The sequence below is a fragment of the Pteropus vampyrus genome, unplaced genomic scaffold, assembly GCF_000151845.1.
Source record: "Pteropus vampyrus isolate Shadow unplaced genomic scaffold, Pvam_2.0 Scaffold47, whole genome shotgun sequence".
NCBI lineage: Eukaryota > Metazoa > Chordata > Mammalia > Chiroptera > Pteropodidae > Pteropus > Pteropus vampyrus.
The window spans coordinates 5,969,314-5,991,965 of record NW_011888828.1 but is presented as its reverse complement, the minus strand read 5'-3'; the positions used below and the strand labels follow the sequence as shown (position 1 = coordinate 5,991,965).

At 39.7% G+C, this 22,652-nt stretch overlaps 1 protein-coding gene across 1 annotated transcript in view; it reads left to right on the top strand.

Annotated features, from left to right (window-relative positions):
* ARHGAP10 (Rho GTPase activating protein 10) overlaps positions 1–22,652 on the top strand; it is a 270,546-nt gene that overhangs the window by 56,973 nt on the left and 190,921 nt on the right. Inside the window, exons 2-3 of the mRNA XM_011359402.2 lie at positions 14,426–14,521; positions 14,595–14,656. Of these exons, the coding sequence (XP_011357704.1) occupies positions 14,426–14,521; positions 14,595–14,656 (158 nt within the window). The remainder of the gene's footprint in view (positions 1–14,425; positions 14,522–14,594; positions 14,657–22,652) is intronic.

Genomic DNA, 22,652 nt, shown 5'->3' with positions numbered 1-22,652 from the left:
AGCGTTAGCTGATCACTTGCTAAGAATACTTAGAACAAGAGTCCTTTGAACTGGAGCCTGGAAGTTATTGGTGCGCCAGAAAAATTCCCGAGAGTCGTGTGTGTGTGTGTGTGTGTGTATGTGTGTGTAGTTTTGGTTGGGGGTGGGAGTTGGGGTGGGGAGACAGGAGGAATCAATAATGTAATTAAACCTAGAGTAATAGTAATAAAAACTTTAACTGAAAAATATGCTTGAGGGGCACATGGATCTTCTATTGATGATACATAGGCAATTATTTATTATACATCTTAGTGTGATATTTCCAGCTAGGTACTGATTTGGAATAAAAAACAGTCGAAATTAGGATATACTGCTGCTACACACAGCTACCATACCTGTGTCTAATAACTGGAACCCCCATTATAAAAGCCAAGAGATGCGAGCTCGCCGGAGCTTGGCGAGGGATTTCTAGTTCAGGTTGTGTTAAGTTTTGGAGGAGGTGGAGAAGGATATTCCAAGCAGAAGGCAGGGCATATCCAAAGATCTCAAGGAAAGAAAGAACTTTGGCTTTTTTTTTTTTTTTTCTTCTTCCTAGGGACGGAAGGGAGGCCATTAGCAGCTGGAGTTCAGTGAACTTAGCAGGTGCAGGCAGGGACCAGATCACATGGAGTCTTTTAGAGCTTTAGTGAGGAGTTGGTTTTATTCTGAATAGAATGGAATGATGTTGAAGGATTTAAGTTGGGCCGTAAGGAGATCCACTTTCTATTTTCTGTTAACTTTTGCTGCTGTATGGGAATTGGGCTGACGGGGAATGAGTGGAAGCAGATGACCAGTCAGGAGATGATGGTGGCTGGGCTAACGGTGGAGACAGAGAAGCGAGCACATCCACGGGATATTTTGGGTGGAGAGTGACTGTAGAGGGTTAAGAGAAAGGGAGGAATCAGGATGATTTGTCAGAGAACTACTCCTTGCCAAAATCTGACAGCCTTACAAAACACTTGGCACTTTTGATTATTCTTAATTCTGTGTCTTCTTTGAATGTGCACTCTACTTGTTTCTCACTGTGTCTGCTCTTTCTGTGCCCTCTTTTCTGCATTTGTGAGTCACCTTCCTGGTTCACTTCTCTATTTTCATCTCTAGATTTTCTGTACTTTTTCCTTCTAAAAACCTTTATTTCACTTTAATCGCTTCTCTGCATACATAGACAATTAAAACCTCTGGCCTTGACTGTTATCTGCAACTGCTTTCAGAATTTCTGTTTAGTTAATCTACTTTCTAAAATACCTAAAATGCAATTATTTGTTCTCTGACCTTAAATTGGCTTCCTCTCTTGACTTCCTTTTTTTTTTTTTTTCTTTAATGATTTCGCCACTCTCTGTAACCCAGACAGGATAACTTAGTAATCTTTGATTCATTATTTTCCTTTCCTGTAATTTGTTGTATAAAATCCAGTATTAGTCCCAAGTTGTCAGGGAAGAAACTGAAACTTGGAAGAATTGCTCAGGGTCACCCAGCTGGGCACTGTTGGCAGTAATGTGTGAACCCTAGTGTGACACCAGACCCCATATTGTCAATCATTATGCTGTACTGTAGGTGAAGGAGCTTTGTGATAATGCTTTGCTAACCTTATTTTGTTTAAAAACGTGTCAAAATTTCAGAGGTTGGGAACTTCTCCCAGTAGTTATACTAGTTGTACTACTCCTAGCAAGTCATACTAGCTATTTGAATGTTTTCTCTAACTACTGTACATATTTTTATCTTTTGTAAACACATAGTAAATGTGTTAATTTGCTATGCCAAATTATTTTCTTTTTTTGAGGGGAAGAAGAGAAGAGTGACAGTGAGTGGTGGGTACAAGTTCTTCATTTTTTTTCCTCTATCAAGGGCTCATTTACCCATATGAATATTGAGTTTCATTATTTAAAATAGTGTTGTCCATCTGGTAAAAAAAGCTGCTATTTTAAAATTTAAATTCCTTAATTACTAGTGATATTGTGTGTTTATTAGTGGTGATTATGAATTACATTGATGATGATTATTATTTTTATTAGCCTTTAGATAAAAAACTTGGTTAAAGATAAACTAAAATGTACAATCAATCTTTTAATTTCTGCATCAGATATTAGGTTGAGAATGTCTTATCTATGACTTCTAAGTTTTAAAAGAACTTTTACATTAAATCATCTTATTTTAACATTTTATCTTTCAATTTTGGAAGTGGAAGGACAAAGTTACCAATGTATGAGAGATTGAGGCTCAGCCTGAGAATGTGTTGGATCTGAGGGGATGCAAATATGATTCATTTATGCAGAACGTAAATCCAAGTCCAGTGCTTTGTCTCCATACTACCAGACCTCTCTGTAGTGCTTGAGGGTGTGGGCAAGGGCAGCAGCCTAGACACACAGCCCTCCGAGACTCTTCGATCTTTGAGGATAGAGCCCAGATTGTTGGGTGTCTATGACATTAATCTGGGGAGTCTTCTTGCATCCGTCTTGACAGGGTCTATCATTTCATGGTTAAATTCAACAGCTCGTGACGAGGGCCTTCTGTTATTTTTGGTTACACCATTTCCTAGCTGCAACTCTGTGTCCTATCTTAAATCTGGCTATTAAGTACTGAACTCTGGGCTACCAGTGTTTTCTGTGGGAACTCTCTCCTGTCCCCTTTCTGTCTTGTCACGGTTACTCCCTTTTGGAATACTGGCCATCACTTTAACACTTTGCATTGTGAAACATGTAGAGCAGGTATGAACTCACTGTGTGTAATGAGGCTCTACTCCCTAGGAAGTTTATCTACCAGGGGCATGTAGTGTATACTTGTACAATTCCTCAAGTCACAGCCCTGGGGGAATCCTGCCTTTAAGCATAGCCACTATATTATGGTTCTGCAGAGAAACAGAACTAATAGAATATATTCATGTAAGTATATATAGGAAATGAGATTTATTATAAAGAATTGGATTACGTGATTAGGGAGGCTGAGAAGGCTTCTGATTAGATGATCTGCCATCTGCAATGTCTCAGCTCAGACAGTCAGGTAGAGAGGTAGAAAATTCAACTTTTCTTTTTGTTCTAGTTGGGTCTTCAACATGTCGGATGATGCCCACCCATATTGGGGAGGGCCGTCTGCTTTGGTCAGTCTACCAATTGAAATCTTAATCTCTTCTGGAACGCCTCACAGACACACTTAGAAATCTTATTTAACCAAATATTAGGCATTCTGTGGCCCAGTCAAGTTGACCCAAACATTAACCATCATAGCCACATTATCTTATCTGTCTGTCTTGATGATTGGGTATCATTAATTTGTTTTGCTTTGGCTTTAACTTATTTTTTTTCTGATCATAAAAATTATTTATGCCAAATAAAGACTTTAAAAAATACATAAAAAACAAAGAACATAAAAACCATTGGGTAAGACTTAGGGGGACTTACATCCTAAGCTGTTTTATGTGCACTTACATGCTTCCTATGCGTTCAGTGATTTTGCAAGTTGACCATGTGTCCTACTTGCATAATCCCTCCTCTTTCCCTGAACATGGCTAGTTTTCTGGAGGTCCAGACTTGTGTCATTCTGTCCCAAGAGGCTTGGACTGTGTTGATTCTGCTTTCTGGGATCTTGGTCTGTGTTGACCTTGCCCTTGAGGAAGCATGAAACCAAGACGCAGCCCTCACTGCCCAGCCTGCACACTCGCTTCCCGACAGCCGCTTTTCTGAGTTTGCTTCGTGTCCTCCTTCCTGTTGGCCGTGTTCCTCCGTCCAGCGCTCTCTTATCCTGCCATTCTTCTTGGGAAACTTTCCTTCCCCTGGGGCTATCCACAAAGTCTTTTAAAAAAAGGTTTTTATTCCTGACTTCTCCTCTAACATTTCAGCATGATCAAGATGTTTTGATTATTTACGTGCATTTTATAAGGGTACCGGCAGGAAAGCGTCTTGTGACACGACTGTGGCCTGGTGAGGCCGCATATTGTGATGGTTTAGATTGGAAGCTGGCTCCAGTGTTCACATCATGGTAACACAGTGTTACCTTTTGTGTCGTACCGTGTTCCTCTGTAAAATCGAGTGAAGGTTGTTTACCTAACTGAATATAATGAGGATTATGTGAACTAATACATGCAAATTACTTCCCTGGAGTAGTGACTAGCACTACTAGGAAATGCTGGGAGCTCTGGATTTGTAACAATTTTCTAGGCAATTATGAGTGTTTAAATTTCTTTATGTTGAACATACATTATTATGTTAAAATGGACTATCTCATGGACTTAGGCTCTGCCTACTGCAATTTTTTAGAAGGACTGGTTTCTGCCTTTAGGGGCTTTTGGTGGAATTTTATGTGTTAACCTAGTAAAGTCTTTAGAAATAATTTTGGCCTTGAAAGAATGTGTTTTGTACTCTCTGTCCTTATACTTGAGTTGTCACTCATGGCATCTGTTGACCATGTACTTCACAGCTCCTATTAAGGAAGGTGGTGCTGCTCACAGCCCCTGCTGAGGAGAAAGCACTCTGAGGACCATGTGACCTCTCACCTCTCCCTAAGTTAGCTGATTTGATTGCAGCGGCACACTAGACTTCTGTCATGGCCTTCTGTGGAAAAAAAAGAAAAAATGAGTTGGGCCAATTTGATTCTCTCAAAACTTGGGAAATAAGGGAAAAACAGTGAGAGCTGAAGTTGACAGTGTCATAAAGCAATGTAAGGATGATGAAACGGCCTTATCAGGCAGTGCCATGGCAACAAGCCCTCTGAGTAAGCAGCAGTTACAACAGCAAGAATTGATACGAAACAGAAGAAAAGATATGGCGATTGCAAGTGACAGAGAGAAACGTGAACACTCAGAACCAACTTGTGTTAATGGCAGAGGTCCAAAGAGACAATTCTTGAGTTGGCTGTAAAGCAAGTTACTTTTTATAACAGGCTGTTGACGTTTTCTCCTGGGCTCCTTGCAGTTGTATTCTCATTGTTTGAGGATTCCTTGCATCCAACAGGGCATAATGTGTATATAAGTTTAGTATAGTTGACCCTCAAACAACATGGATTTGAACTGCAAGGGTCCACTTGTAAGTAGATTTTTTTCAATAAATATGTACCGTACTATAAATATAGTTTCTAATATTTCCTTTAGCTTACTTTATTGTAAGACTACAGTATATAATACCTATACACAATACGTGTTAATGAGTTTATGTTATCAGTAAGGTTTCTGGTCAACAGTAGGCTATTATTAGTAAAGTTTTGGGAGAGTCAGAAGTTATACCTGGATTTTCAACTGCAGGGGAAGTCAGTTCTCCTAACCCCTGTATTGTTCAAGGATCACCTGTATGTAGTTCTTCTCATTCCTGTCTAAAGGATTCCTGTTTTGTTCCTAATGCCTTGAATGGCTCCTCTGTAGTTTACAGTGATTCAAAACAACTCCACTTTTTAGGATCCTGTTCAACCCCTCTAATCTACTCTGTATTTTCCTGACAACTTTAACCTTTTTTTTTTTTTTTTTTTTTTTTGAGTTCGTCTTCCATTGAACTCCTATGGCATTTGTAATCTGGAGTCCTCACTTCTGTGCAATATGTGATGGTGATCTCTCCCCGATGGAGGTCGTGAGCTCCCTAGGGCAACAGTCACATCCTCTTTGTATTTTCTGATGCACCCTGGGCTGTGCCGCTTTAGTGGTAGATGCAAGACATTGGTTGTTTCTGGCGGCATTTCTCTTAGCTTTGTGGTCCTAATTTATCTTGGGGCACAAAAGATGAGATGAGGCTTTAGCCCCTCCTTAGAGTGAGTCTTGTTTTACTTTTTAAAAAATTTGTTTTAAAGACAATAAATATGAAAGCATTTGGGAGAAATGGGTTAGTTAATACAGTAACTTTTGTTTGATAGCTTAAGTTTCTTGTTGTGGCAGAACAATGGAAAAGCTCATGTTCTTTAGGCCAGAATAACAGCTGACATCTAAATCCCTGCTAATATTTACTTTGGGCCTTAAGCATATACTGTGGTTAACAGGGTAGCTTGTCTGGACATTATCCCCTCTATGTGGTTCTGGTTTGTTTTTTTTCCCCCTCTTTCTTGAGGACATTTTGGAAACCACTTTGTTTGCCAACTTACTATATTAAATACCAGAATGTTTGAATAATATTGTGTTTTGTCATTGAGCTTAAATCTCTGATCTGTAAAAACAATAAAAAATAATAGAATAATAAACGTCCGTATACCCTTTCCTAGACCCACCAGTTGTTTATGTCATCTCTTTCTCTCTGTATATTCATATTCCATGTGCTGGCCGGAGTGGGGGCTGTTCTTGAGTCAGCAGCTCTCTGTCCCTATTCATTCAGCTCTAATGAACTTTGAGAGGGTCATGTGCTACAAAACCTGCCAATATAGGAAGTGAGGCCTCTGGGTCAAACAATTTTCTTGAGAAGGGAAAGTGAGAGGTTACATTTTAGTTGGATGTGACATTTTGGTTATTTTCAGTTTATAGATAGGAAATAACAATACACACTATGCGTGCCTTGCCCAAGCTGCACACCTAGGATATGGCAGATCCAGTATTGGAATCTAGATCTGTAAGATTATAGAGCCTTTCTCCTTTTCATAAACCCCACTACCTCTAGTTTATTGTTCTTTTGATTTCTCATCTGTAAAATTGGATCCTTAGGCTAAATTGTCTCTAAGATTACATTCCCTGCTAAAGTTCTTTAATTTATCCAGGACTTGATATCCAAATGCCTCCAAGGATCAAGGAGATGTTTTAATGAGGCTGATGACATATAGGGTTAGCGGCACTCATGGTAACCAGAGGGTTTGAGAGAAGAAATTAAAATTTTAATGAAAGGGATGGTCAAATAAAGTCTGTAGGACCACCAGTTTTTGATACTCAGATTTAGGCACTTCTATGGAAATGTCAAGTCATCCTCATTTTTAGCATGCAGTCTTCTCATTATAATGTTTGTTGGCCCATCAGCCATTCTTATTTTTTATAACGTTTAATCAGAGAAGGTGCAGGTTGGGAGTGTGTTGGCCGGGATATGCTTTTTCATTCTTAAACAGTTCCCCTTACCCCCAAACCCCACCCCACAACACATACATACCTTTGAGTCCTTTGCATCCTTTCTCTGGCACATGCTGTTCTACTGCTGGACTGTGAATTCCTCAGTGATAGGTGCACCTGTTACTGTTGTCCTGTGCCTTGCAAAGTTACACTAAAACTAGGATTCCGTACTACAACCTGGATTCTGGTTGGAGCTCTCTTTGAGTTAGGTGTGTGAAATTGAGGTAGTTGTCCAGATGTTGTGCTTTTTTAACCCAACTGAAAAGTGCAGGTGAGAGACTCTGATTTTCAGGCTGCATTCTGCAGGATGTGGTCTCATTGGGGACTGCTCTGTGGGAGACAGGGACCACTTGAGTGGGGTTCTTCACATCTTCTACCTGAACAGTTTTGATTATCTCTTGGTTCTACTACTTAACTAGTTGTATGATCTTGAGCAGGTTGCTTAACTTGTGTGTGTCTTATTTCCTCCTCAGTAAAATGGGCATAATAATAGTACCTCCCTCTTAAGGTTGTTGTGATACTTGAATCAATAAATGTAAATGTATCTGACATTATAAGGTATGGTGGATAGATTAATGGCCCTCCAGGGATGTCCCTTCCTGATTCCCAGAACCCTTGACTTTGTTATTTTACATGGCAAAAGAGACTTTGATGATGAGATTAAGGACCTTGAGATGCAGAAGTTATCCTAGGGCATCATGGTGGGCCCATTGTAATCACAGTGGTTCTTAAATCAGAAAGAGATGTGATGACAGATGCAGAGGTCAGAGTGATGTGTTCGGTGGCTGGGCGCTATGAGCCGAAGAATCTGGGCACCCTTTAGATGCTGGAAAAGGCATGGAAATGGATTCTTCCCTAGAGTCTCCAGAAAGAACGGCCCTGTGACTCAGTTTGGATTTCTGACCTTCGGAACTATAAGAGAATCAATTTGTGTTGTTTTAAGCCACTAAGTTTATGAAAATTAGTTGCGGCAGCATAGCAAACTAATACAAAGGATTAGCTGTATTTTCTGTTAACTGTATTTTCTCTTCTCACCGTAAATAAGCTTTTCTTTGAACAAAGGGATTCGTGGCCAAAGACAGTTTGAAAACCAGTGGGCCAGGTGATTGCCAGCATGCCCTTCTCGTCTGCTAGCCTGTTGTAGCAGGTATTCTCTGTACACAGAACCCAGCTTGAGAACCCAGCAAACTGTGTGTTTGCTGAATGTATACAGTGCACTTGAAGTCTGGAGAAGGCATAGTGAAGGTTGGATGGTGTTCCCCGGGGTGCACCTGCCTGTGTGATTCTCTGCAGTGCCCAGATCACTCCCTTCTGAAAAGGTTCTTCATAATTATTCGGTAACTTTGGTAAATAGTATCTGGTTGTTTGTGTGCCATATTGGGTCTTGAGCCCTGCACTCATGCAGGTTATTGCATTTTGCCGGGGGATGGGGGGAGGTGGGGGACATTTGCCTGTTTGTGGAGTCAGCTTGTTTTCCTTTTGCCTCATAAATTAATTCAAGTCATTCTAGTGACATTAGATGACGCTTATTCTATGACTCAGAAGAATGTACTACACAGACACCCCAGTTGAGGTGGACTTGGAGAGTTAGGGCCTTAACCTAACACTGCCAGAGCTCATGCTGGCCTATGAGTTGCTCCTAGAATAGCCTGTGATTTGGCTTTCAGGCCTCGACTAGCCCAGTAGTGCATTTTGGGCTTGTGAGATGTTTGCACTGTATTTTAAATCTGCAAAGCGAGTTATTTGCTTTTCTTTTTTGACTTGTACAGAGAGGGCAGAATGCTATTCTTGTGCATACATAGTGTAGCTGCCGGTTTTTTAAATCTTAAAAACATGAAGGAAAATATGAAGCCAGTCTCTAGTCCTAGAGGAATTTTGTTTCCCTTCCAAATCACTTGGATTAACATCGGCATTATTTCCTTGGCATGAATCTGGTGTGAAAGATATTAAATTCTTAGAGTCCATACCCTGCTTTTCTCTAAATAAAACATTGGAGAATTTTGGTACATGTTTCGATGTGCAGAATGGGTGGCAGAACTTCCTTTGGCAGAGCTTTTACATAGTTGATAATCTAATTATTTGGGTCTTGACATGCAAAGAATATGAGCTTTTAGGTACAATTTGCCTGTTTGAAAAAAGGTTTTAGGATCCAGTGTGGTTAGTGAAGAACCTTATATTTCAAATTTAATGAGTGAGAAAGGCACATTTATTTGCTGTTTTATTCTTTCTTTTCAAGAGCATAATTATAGAACATGTCACGTTTCTTCAAGTGTCCCCATCAGTGCTTTGGTTGATGGGGTGGGAATTTGCAGGAGATTATGACCTTATCCAGGCCAGATTTTTAACTTCAGGGGTTATAATATGCCCAGAGGGCTGCCCAGAAGTTCAGTAAGAGTAGAGAAACCTGAGTAGAGGTTTTTCACCCGCTCCCACCCCTGCCAGTACCTCTATATGTCTAATCGTTTACGATCTTAATGGAAAACTTGCTAGGTGGCTACGAGAAAGGATTTTTCCATTTGTAAAATCATCAAGGGCGAGTGGTGGCAGTTGGGGCCAGTGTCTAGGGGCTCTGGAGCCTAGATTGCAACTAAGCCCAGGTCTCTACGTGCGATGTCCTCCATCTCAAACACAGCAATTCTCAAATGTAACTTCTCAGCTCTCAAACTGATCCTAACCCTGCAAAGACATTGCTTCTGTTTTCTTTCCCATTTGACTACGGATCAAGGACCTAAAAATTCCAGTCTGGGAGACTCTGAAGTGGCAAGTTCATTTGAAGAGTTCAAATCAAATCACATTAATTCTTTAAAGTTAACTGTGCTTTTTATGCACCCTCAAGCTTGACCTTGTCCATCAGCTGGAGTCCTGCCAGCCTTGAAGGTCTTTCAAGAGAGTAGTGTTAATTGACAGTACTGAGGAATTAGGCATGGAGGCACAGGTGTATGAATTTCCCATTTGGTTGGAATTCTGCATTTGGGCCATTTAGATAACTGGTTGAGATCTGGTCAAAGGACCCAGGTATAATGAGAATAATGTTAAATCTCTTTAAAGTTGGAATGGTGTAATAGAAAATGAATTGGTCCTTTGCCTCCAGAACTACTACCAGCAGCTTGAAGAGTTCTGTGACCTTGATCAGGTTACTAATTTATTTCTGAACCTACTTAAGATAAGGTAACACCAACACCTACCCTGTAGGCTGATTATAAAGAGTAAATGACATAATATTTGGTAAGTCAGTTAGCATAGAGTACACACTTAATATAGGTAGTGCCACCTCAAAGGTGGTGGGCCCCATACCGTCTCCCCTCAGGAAAGGAATGAATGTTGCCGGCCTCTGTTACTAGTAAATTCAGACTCCTTGAGTTTCACGTACAATGATATTGGAAAGAAAGAACATTATCTTTTGCACAAAGCATCTTTGTGCTTATTTAATAGGCTGTACTAAATGTAGTAAGCTGTCTTATGATTTTATATTATGTGTAGAAAGGCAGAAGATATCTATAAAGTATAAACTACATGGAAGAAGAAATAAATTTATACTAAGTAATAAAAAAGGTGATAAATTTGCGATTGTTAAAAGGAAAGTAGTTCAGTATAGTCAAATTTTTAAACAATAAAAATTTTGCATAATGCTCCCTAATAACACCAGAAAGAAGTCATCGAAAAAGAAAAATGAGTGATGGAAAATGGAAAATTATAAATAAAGAATTGATGTGACTACAGTACTTAGTGTAGAGGTAAGACAGAATCATGCTGTTTACCTAGGACAGATATATTAGCTGTGCAAATTAACCCAAATTTAATCAACTATTATAGATGTTTTCAACCAATGAAATTAGGAATTATGAAATGTTGGAAAACTGATGCATTTAAATTTTAACTTCCTAGAGAGCATTCTATCCTGATCACATGAAATAGTTTTTAAAGCATCCTCTGATTTAGTTAATTTGGATAAAATACTTAAAGACACAGCTCCAGAGTGGGAAAATACAATTTTTACCAGCATTGATGATAATATACATTACTAGTTACACACACACACACACACACACACACACACGTATATATATATGTATAGATAAATGTGTATGCTATATAAGTAAACATAAACACACATACACATATTTGTACACTTATACACATAAATGGAACCAGTTTCATGCCCCTGTTGAGAACTAGCAAAATAAACAGCAAAATAGAATAAGACAAAGTTATTAAAAATGATAAGCCCACAAATTTAATATTTGCAAATAGGTACATGACATAAGTTAAAAAAGAATCCTGTTGCGATGCCAATTTCAGGGATATAGGGAAACAGAAAACTGTAGTTACTGCCTCAGGGACTTGCTATTATAGGGTGGGGAAAATGGATAACAACGAGTAACTATTGGCTACATGAGGTATTTTAGGTCATAAGAGCAATGAAGAAAATAAAACGACAATAGAATAAAGAGAGACTCAAGTCAGAGGGGCGATGTTAGGGCCTCAGGGGTGGTGGTATTGTTGAGGGCAGAGAGGATCGTGTGAGGAGGGGGATTTCTGAGCTGTGCCTCAGGGTTGAGAAGGAGCCAGCCAAATGCAGATCGGGACGGGGAGGAGCATTTCAGGTGGAGGGAGCAGCAAGTTTAAGGGATCTGAGACCAGGATGAGTCTGTCATGTGAACTAGGAGCAGGCCAGTGTGGCTAGATCTTAGTAATTGTGTGTTTGCCCCAGATTACAACGGAAACGAAAATATTTTCGAATGGCCTAAATATGTAGGCTTTAATTTTTTCATGTTTTTAACAATTTTATGTTGTAATTGTGAAATTACGGCAAAAATATAGACGTATACAAAGCATACATTTTAAAGAAGAATGATAAAGTAGACATCCACACCCACCACTAGGTCACGCACTAAGCTATTTCTAACCCCCTCGTAGCTTTCTGACGGCATCACCCTCCCTGGCCCCCAGTGGTAAACGTTGTGTGACTTTTGAGATAATGATCCACTTGCTATTCTGTGATTTCGTGACCTGTATACACAACCCTAACGTATAGTCTAGTGTAGCTTGTTTTGAACTTTATGTAAAGGAACCATACTGTGTGTATTCTTTTGTATTTTGCTTCTTTTTCTCCAGATTGAGATTCATCTGTGTTGATGTGTGAATTTCTAGTTAGTTTTTACTCTATAGTGTATGAATAGACTACAATTTAGTCATTTGTTCTACCGTTGACTGATATTTTTGTCAAGTGTTTGAGTATTACTGTGACCGGTTCTGTGGATTTTTCTGGTCTATAAGTGTACATGTACAAGAGTTTATCTTGCAAATTTACTTAGGAGAACGATTTCTGGGTTGTAGGATATCACATATCACCAAATTTACTAGAAAATGCCAAACTGCTTCAAGAGTAATTTTAACCAATTTTTATTTTCACTAGCATTATATGAGGATTTCTGTTTTTGTGTATACAGGGTTAGACCAACATTTGGGATTGCCAGGTTTAGTAATTTTTGCCAATCTGATGAATCTGTTGAGATATCTTGAGGCTTAATTTTCACTTTTGTTTTATCACTAATGAATTTGAGAACTTTTTCATGTGGTCATAGGCCATTTGGATATTTTTTCACTTGTTTTTCTGAAGAGCCTATTCAAGTGTTTCTCCTAGTTTTTTTCTTGGAGTTCTGCCTTAACTCATTGATTTATAGCAGTTATTTATACCTCCTGGATGTGTGCTTATATTCTCTCTTTTTATGTCTTTAGAAGTTTAAGATTTTATCACAGTCAAATTTTATTAATCTTTCTATATTAATTACCTACTGCTTTATGACAAATCACCTTAAAACCTAGTGGCTTAAATAGTAGCCTCTTATTTCAGTTGGGGCTCACGGGGCAGGGCAGTGAGGTCTCACCGGGACTGCCTTCTGCTTGTGCAGGGAAGCTCTCTTTCTGTTACTGGCTGTTTGACGGATGGGGCAAGAATGAGGTGATAGAGCCACAAGTTTCATCAACCAGCGGTTTAGCCTGGGCTTGTTCACCTGCAGAGCTTCTTAAGGCAGGGGGTCCAAATTAACACAGTGTCATTTTCACTGCATTCTGTTGGCCACAAATCCACCCCAGATTCAAGGGTTAGGACAGTAGTCTCTACGTATTACTGGAGGAGCTGTTCAATGAAGCTCCAGTGGATAGGAGAGATGCCGAGCTATGGCCATGCTTATTCAGGGGAGCAGCAGGGAGCCATGGTATGTAAGATTTGGGGTAAAGAGTTGAGAGTTGGCTAAAAATGTATCAAGTAGCATTTTCTAATGTAAAAATAATCTATTGCTTTCATTTTTTGTTTGTTAGCTATAATACAATGAAGAACATTAAGAAGTACATTGCTCCTACTATCTTGTTAAAAACAGCCCTCCATTTTTTACATGGTTTGCTGCACTTTCTTGTACATATTTATTTATTTTTGCATGCCAGTATTCTGATCAGCAGTTGTGGATTGCATTTGTTTCTTTTTTACTTTTTACTTTGCTTGATGTGGAGTTTTATTTGAACACAGTCTGTCAGTGCTCACTGCGCTGAGACCGCAGCCGTGTTGAGTACAGGAGGCAGGATTGTGCCTTGGCAAGGGCCTGGACTGTGGACAGCTGTCTCTGGAGTGGAATCAAGCCTTTGCTGTTGTAGCAGCCATGCAGCTTCGTGCAAACTATTTAACATCTCTGAGCTTTAACTCTGTTGTAGAATGGAGATCATTTTTATTTTATATCTCTCTCAAGAGTATTGAAAGAGATAAAAAAATACATATCACTTAGCATGGTGCGAGGCCCAGGAAATAAATGTTAGCTTCTTTTAGAAGTGGATTTTCCCACTACTTTTTATTAATCTCCAGTAAAAAAAAAAAAGAGTGAGGACTTATATTGGTTTTTTGCAGAATGAATTTTTTCTTTAGTTACCTTCCTGCTACTCTTTTCTGTGAAAATTCTTTTTAAAACTCTCGGTTCTCTCCCTGGAGTTTGACAATCAGTTAAGGGCATCTGGTTGCCTGATGCTGAACTTTATCAGCCAGAAAGATCTCCTGGAGCCCTGGGAGATACTATCGGGTGCGTATTCCTAATCAAAGCCTGAAATTTTGAAGTTCTGGCCTGAGTGAGCACAGAAGGGGAAAGTGCTTTAGGGAACGAGGCACAGCAGTCAGATCTCTGAGGGAGGAATAAACATTTCCCCAGCACCTGCTCTGTGCCAGAGTGCAGAGCGGAAGGCAGAAGCAGCTCAGCGAGTGTGCCAGGTTGCGGGCGGTGGGCCTCTTGGCACAGGAGTTGGGTTGCGCCTCCTCACAGGTTGAGAGGAGAGCTCTACAGCTGTGCCGACCTGAGGAGGAATAAATGTCTTCTAAGCCTTGACTTAAAACAAGGACCCAAGTTATCATTAAATCTTTCTTTCTAGGTCTTTCGGCAGCCCAACGGAAGTTCGCTCATTCTCTCAGAGACTTTAAATTTGAGTTTATCGGTGATGCGGAGACCGACGATGAACGCTGTATAGGTACGTGAAGGTAAGGTTTTGGTTTGCTCTCTTTTGCTTTGGCCACCGAATAATTATTCCTTTCTCTTGACAGATGCTTCCTTACGTGAATTTTCTAATTTTTTGAAGAATCTGGAAGAACAGAGAGAAATTATGGTGAGTTCTGGGATGTAAATTAATAAGTTCAGCTTTAAGCAGGGGAAATTTGGGTTTAGAAGCTGGTTCTGGTAGAAGTTTTAGATGCATTTACCCATGGCGGAAGTAGCTCATTACTAACTAGGATGAGGTTTCAGGAGCCCGGATTTCTAGTTCATCGGTGGTGCTGACCATGGTGAGAGTTTAGACACGTTGATGGACCTCTAGACCAAAACCTTGTTTCTTTATCTGTAAAATAGTGGGTTACAGCACTCTAGATTTTTGTTAGCAGTGGAGCACTAAAAATTGAGTCTCATACAGAACCTTAGTTTATCAAGAAGATAAAAGCAGGAAAGCTTATGTAGAGGTACAGGAACAGCAAGGTGATGTTAAATTTGTAGATTTCTAGGCCATGTGAGAGGGAGAGAAGTTAGGCTAGGAAGCCTTTGAAATCCCACTTTGCATTGAGATTCATGATTCCAACAGTGATGATAGTGGCTGTTCTTCATTGGGTGCTCTCCATGTGCGTGCTGCTGCGCTCAGCGCATTGAGTGTATGATCTTATTTAACAGAATCTCAGCAGTGAATTTTGAGGATATTGAATAATACAACCTTCCTTAAAAGCTTCCATTTCCCTCTTGTTGACTGATGTTCATTCATTCAGCAAAGATTTCTGGTAGTCTTGGCACTGGATTATGACACACTGTCTTTTCTCACCAGTGTTTTTCAGGCTCTAAAAAGAGGACAGATTATTTTATTTTCTGTTTTTGAGAATGAGTGTCATCTAGGATCATGTTAAAGTGTAAGTGTAATAATACTAAACATGATAGCTAAGATAGTTAACCTTTGTGCCGGGTCTAAGCCGTTTACCCAATAGTAATTCTTTTAATTCTCACATCAACTCTATGAGCTAGGCTCTGTTATTAGCCCCTGTTTTGCAGATGAGGAAACTAAGGCACCGTACCTTGCCCAAGATCACATAGAGCTCATATATGACAGCACCAGGCACTCTGAATCTCCTGCCATTCTGGCCAGCTTTCTAGATGTTACTATGATCTCCTGGGTGGTGGCTGGTGGGGATTTCTTTCTGGTTGAGTTGGAGTTGGGAAAGAAGTGGGAGGGAGCGCTGATTTTGATTTAAAAGCGACAGGGATATAACATAAGGCCCCGAAAAGCCCAAATATAATTTGTACTGTACTCTAAATTCTGAGGTAATCTGTATATATTGCAAATACTATAGAGGACATGTGTGAGGTACTGTGTTTTTCCTGGCACACACTGACATATTTAACCAATATGTGAACCTGTAGTCTGATTTTTCAGCTGTTTAGGAAAGTCTAGATATGATAGTGGATAAAAACAGTGCCATGACAGCACCATGCTACGTGAAGTGGGTGGGTGCGGGTGGTGGTGAAAGCACATGTTCTTAGCTTATGGTAATAGTATCAACTTTTTTTGTTCTCAACCCTCTGATATTTGCTTATGCTTCCCTGGGATCTTGAGCATTCAGCATGTATGCATTTGATAACCCTTTGTGTTGCAGTTCTGTTTAGAATCTGAGCTCAGAGGCAAACAAAGCAAAGACACTGCCCTCAGGGAGGTTACATTCTAGAAAGGAGAAGTATAATAAAGAAACATATATATTATCAGGCAGTGACATTCTGTTTCCATTTTATGTTCCTTGAAATGAATTGAGGCTGTCTGATACAGATAGTATGCTTCCCAGCGCTATTGTTAGTTGACTTATTGATTTACTCTTCAGCTATGATGGGGGTTGATAGGGTCTCTATCTTAGGTAGGGCAGGAATGGTAAGGCTGAGTTTTCAGTGCAGGGTGGAAGTAAGAACAGAATGTTGTCAGTATAAGGCCGTGAACCTCAGAGAGCAATGGGATGATATGTTACAACCCTTTTGTGAGACAGCAGGGAAACGATCTCAAAGCCAGAAATCAGTGGGAGGCATCTGTGACCAATCAGAGTTAACAGAACATTGTAATGCCTTTTTTTTTTTTTTTTAAACTTTTTAGTTCGGAAAATTTTGAGCATATACAAAAGTAGAGAGAAAAATATAATTAAACTACATGTACTCAACACCCAGCTTCAGTAACCGCTGCCACACAACCAGCCTTGCTTCCTGTATACCCGTTACTCCCCCGCCCACCATTATTTTGAAAGAAAGCCCAGTATTTTCCATAATTACCTTAGTTTTTAAGCTCTGAAAGATAACTCTTTTGAACCACAATATCCATGTCATACCTTAAAACAACACCGATTTCTTAATATTACGAAGAATTAGGTCAGATTTAAATTTTTATGATACTCATTCACATTTTGTCAATTCTTCTCCCCTTTCCCCCAAAACAGTTAGTTTGTTTGAATCTAGGTCCAGCAAGATGCATTTGATTGACAAGTTTCTAAGTCTCTTTTAATCTATAGGTTTTTCTTCTTCCCTTTTTTTCCCTTGACGAGAATTCCTGATACTTTTCTATTAGTGTTAAAAGATCTTTAAGACACTACTTCCTGAGTTATCAATGAGTTATAATAATGAAATTAATAAAAGTTAAAAAATTTGCATTTACCTTATGTTGATGTTATTTGGGGTATACCTGTCTGATCTTGACAGTATGTGATCACTTTTTTTTTAACCACGTAAATTGTATGGGATTGTTATGGCTACCTTTGTTTCTTTAAATAACTTTGAATACTTACTAAAAAAAATCTTTGATGGTTTACTAGACACCAGTCTTAAACTTTTGAATAAGAAAAGATAACTTCCTCAGGTGTCCAGTGTGGTTCTGGAGAATAACTGGTAAAAAGGGAATTAAAATCATTATACTAAGTATAACAACAAAGGTATAGAGTATGGCAGCCTGCACTGGGTGGGGGACAGCTAAACGTGTGCTTCTTAGGACAGATTTAGAGAAGCGGTATTTGAGCTGGAGTTCGGGGGACAGAGATGCTGAGCAGAGCCCTTGTATAGTTTAACAAGCTCATAGCTCCCCTACACAGTAACAAGAAAATAAGGAAGGTCTTTACGCAGTTGGATGCCATTGTATTCTGAAAACTTTTAAAAACTCTTGTTTTTACTTCAAATTGTTAGAAACCAGCAGCAGCAGATTAAAAGCCATATATTAAAAAAAGAATGCAAAATGATAGCTGTAAAATAGAAGTTGAAATGTTCTAAAATTGGTTGCAAGAAGTTAACAAAATCTTAGTGGTCACTTAATCCTTAAAAGCAATGAAGTCCTAAATGAAATGATGGTGCAGCAGAATAATTAGAAATTCGTAATTAATACTGAGCAATCAAAATGTTAAAAAAATGTATACAATCTGTGTTTTAGAAAGCAAAGACCAATGCCAAATATATTTTTTATAAGCTTTCCATTTTCTAAATAAATGTTAAAATAGGATTTGGGGCTTTAAGGAGTAAAGTCTTCTGGAAGCTCAACAATCAGGGAACATTTTATTCCACGTCTGCTTTTAGCCAGTAGGTATATGTATATTCACGTGCCCAATCTGTGTGCTAAATTGTGTGTGTGTGTATATATAGTGTGTGTGTACTCATATTCCAAGAAGTACTTCCTACTGCATGCCTAGCACTGTGCCAAATGCCGTGAAGGCAAAGGCATTGTTCTTACCCTTGAGTAGTTAGCTGTCCATCAGGGGGAATTGCCAAGAGCGTGTAACTTCAGCCTGCCGTGTAGTAATAGAGAGGTCAGGGGAATTCAGGGAAGGCATTTTTGAAGACACTATTCCTGAGCTGACAGGTGAATCAGAGTTGGCCAGGTAAGGAAAGATGGAAACGAAGCACTGGTTTCCTCTTCGAGTTAAAGTCATGGATTTTGGAAAAGAGGGAGGAATATGTTTGTCTATCTCCCAACTAGTGTGCAGTTCTGTAGCTACAGAAATGAATTGTCGGGGAGTGAAGTGGAAAGAAGGCCGGTCTAGCAAGTCGGAGGTTGCCCTCTGTGCCCGTGGCCAGGTCCGTGGATGGGTGTGCCTTGTACTTGGAAAGGCTAATTTGTCTTCTTCAGGACGGTGTTTTAAAGTGAGTAGTTTTTGCTATTAATATTGCCAACCTGAGTGGCCAGAATTGTGCTCACTTCAGTGCCTGTTCTCCGAGGAGAGTATTGTGTGTTTTGCTGCTAGCATTCCGGGGGTGTTCTCTCTGCCATGGCAGGACAGGGCGTACTTATCTGAGGTGGGCAGCTGGCCAGGAATGTAAGAACTTCTAAAATAGTGCTCTAGTGTTTATGGTGTTCTTTTAAAAGCACTTCGCACTGTACTTACTTCTCTACATGTATCCTTTTAGCAATTGATTTTGTCTTCTTAAACACGCTGTTCAGTTTCTGAGAGTTATGGCAAATGAGAGTAGCTGTGTGAGGCGCAGAGGTTGAGGAAAGCTTCTGGGAAGAAGGGATGCGAGGAGAAGAGAAGGTTGAGCTTGCCAGATGGAGCACAAAAGGTGCCTCCCTCTCATCCAGCGTGGGCTGGGATCCACTGGGCTGGCAAGCAGACATGAGACAGTGTCTTCACTACCCGCTGCATCCCTTTACCCTTGAGCAGGATGACCCCATGGTACACACTGCTGAGGCTTTTGACACTTGCTGGGTGATTTGCTTTTAGCTTATGCTCTGATAAAGAAGGCCTTAGGCATCTCAGTACAGATGGCTTTGTTAATATATTGTTTAGATGGTTTCTGACAAGTCAGGTGTTTCCTCAACTCTTGTCTGATTTGCTTCACTCCTTTCTCATTTTTTCTTTGTCTCAGATATCTTACAGATAATATAGTTAAAAGTGATTTCTATATCTTTTGTGGTTTTCAATGCTGATGTTTGTTCCACATTATCTTTTTCTTTTACTTTCAAAATTGTTTCACAATACTTAAAAAAAAAAATCAGCTAAAATGAACTAAATCTCTTTTACCTTTTGGTAGAAGTTTTCATGATAATCTTTCCTTAGTGTATCCTAGGGCGGTGATTCTCAAAGCTTGATCCCTGGCCCAGGCAGCATCAGTATCACCTCAGAACATGCCAGAAATGCAAACTCTGGGGCTCCACCCCAGACCTGCTGAGTCAGAAATTCTGGGATGGGGCCCATCAATATATATTTTAATAAGCCCTCCGTGTTGTTGCCGAGCATGCTCAAATCAGAACCACTGGCCTGGGAGGCCAGGGAAATCTCAGCTGGCATTCCTAGCCTTGGAGCTAGAGCTGTCTGCAAGTTGGATGCACTATAAACTGCTTTTTGATGATTTTTTGTCTACTATGAAGTTAAAATAATCTTTAAAAACCTAAGCTATAGGTGTCATTTCCAGAGGATTTTGGACTCTGTCTAGCTCCTTTATCTTAATGGAACAAGCTTCTGCTGTTAGGAATTATAGTGTTACTTAATTTGTGTTTAGCATTGCTCGTGACTTTCTACAACGTGGTAGGTACCTGGGGCATGCCATGCCATTGGAAAGATTGTGCCTTCAGTTTCATCTTACTATAATTCTATTTTATGTGGTATATCAAACCTGTTTTAATCAGTTCTTTTACAGATAAAGTGACATATTTTTGTGCGGAATTTGTTAGCAGGCATATTTACGTGGGGGAAATCCATCTTGAATTTATTTATGAAAACATTCTTCAGTTTAGTTTAAAAGTTGTCAGTATCTAACTTTATGGAGAATTTTTCTCCTTGGAACTTATCTTTACAATTTTGCAATATTGTTTTTTTTTATATACATCTTATTATTTTTTTTTTCTTGTAAATCCATTGCGATTCAGTCAGATGTGGATGTCCTTATGAAACCTCTGTTTTTTGGTTTTATTTTTTATTTTTTATTTTTTGGTAGAGTTTACCTTTTGAGAGCTGAATTTTCACTGACCCAGAATCCTATAGAGATTACAGTTAGGATGAACTCAAATCAGAATTCTAACATGAATGAGGATGTCTCAGGCAAGAGACCTGGATTCCTTCCCGGACCTGCTTTTGTGTGAGGTCATGCCTCATGACTCAGTGTCCTCTTTATTGGTGACTCAGTGTCATCTGTGGCCTTCTAGCCTTGTCATCCTAATTCTACTTCCCTGTAGAAACTTATGTTCCCTATATTTAGTATCCTTGGACTTGTTCTCTGCTTCTTAGGAATCAGCTCGCTCTTCTGATAAACCACTTAATAGTGATCTGAAAGAGCAAAGAACAGATACCACCTCTTCCCCCGCCCCCGCCCCGCGTGACAAGGGACACTAGAATGTGACCAGTCTGCTCATCTGTTACCTAATTCAGAAAAGTAGTTTCATTAGTGAGAATTAGCTAAACCTAGTTTCATGAGAAAAATATTTTGAGTTGAGGCAGGGCACCTCAAATCATTCTTCAGATCCTGCCATGAAGTGCTTGGTGGTATGGCCTTGGCCCCTAAAAGAAAGAGCTGAGAGGGAATTTAGGGTGACTTACATTTAACCCCTTGATTTAAGAAAAGGGGGCTTCCTGGAACTGAGTGGGATGGAACGATTCCATCCACATCATGAAATAAGTTGGCGACAGAGATTGAAATTGAATTTTTCTCCTACCTTCTGGTATCTTAAAGACGTTATTCGTTGCCTTTGGATCTTTGTAAGATTTAATACCCTCTTGTCCCCCTTTGAACATGGGTGAAATATATATGTGTCCTTATAACTGCCGTCCACCTGTTTCAATATTTTAATGAGCAGACCACCTAAGGAAGAAATATGAATCCTAATAGTGGTTTGAAAACCTGCCAGTGAGACTTTCTGGCTAAGTTGAGGAAGTGCTGGCTTTCAGTACCTAAAGAGTGGGTGCCATCATTTTGAAAGGAAATCCTGGATACCATAGTGGAGCACTCCTTACAGAAAAAAATACATCTTCAATATTCTTGACAATACAGAGGAAAATGCATGTGAGGAAAACCAGATGTCGATGATGGGTGAAAAGTGATTCAGAAGAGTTTAAACTCGGAAGAAGTTTTTGAAATATCATAAATCATTTGCTTATTCTTTTTTATGTGTACACAAGAGGAATACATGATAAAAATATATTTAACTCTCAAAGAAATTCTTCAATAAACATAAAAGTTCTAAGTATTATGATATTAAACGAAGATTTCATTAGCAGCATTTTTTTCTTTATAGTAGATAAAACAGTAGAGTGTCTTACTATCCATGGCATATTAGATTTAATGAAATACATTACTAAAATGGTGGTGGGGATTATTAGAGGTCCAGAAGAATATCAGTGGCCGTGATAGTGTAGTGGAAAGAATATGGACTTTGAAGCTGGGGCAGCCATGAGCAGCTCTCAGATTCGCAGCTACGGGGAGCGTAGCTGACCATCAGACCTAGCTGCTCTGTGGTTCCATCACCACATTTTTATGAAGGCCATGCTTCCCATGCTTGCTTCCTGCTAGTGAGTGAGCACAGCAGGGTCACTAACCCAGGCTTCTTTACGGGGACTCTGGCGTCCTCTGACAGGCGGCCTAGGCTCCAGGAGTCCCTGACACCTTGTCCAACTTCCCCCTTGAACTGCACTGCAGTCTAACACGTGTCCACCCAACTCCTTCCTTCCTTCCCTGCCTCCTTACCCTGGGCTCAGCCCTGCATCACTGTCTGACTGACAGCCCTTCTCCAGCCTCCTCTGGCTCCCCCCACCCCCATTTTTTCTCACAGACGTTTCCCCTAATAAATTTTTTTTTGTATCTCTAATCCTGTCTTAATGTCTGCTTTTTAGAAGACCGGACTAACACAGAAACAGGCTGTTTTGAGTCAGAGATAATGGGTACAGGAGACTCAGCAGAGGTATTTATGGTTACTGTTATTACTGCCAGCAGGAAATGTTGCATTTCTGTAGAAACTCTGTTTTTTTATATAATCTAAATTTATAAGAGAATCCCACTTCATTCATAAAACAAATATATTTGAATACCAGTTAGAAGCCAGGCAGTGTTCCAGCCTCTGAGGATACAGTGAAGAATTAGGTCTTTGCCAGGTCGAGGTGCTCAGCTGCTGGCTGAGTAGTGGA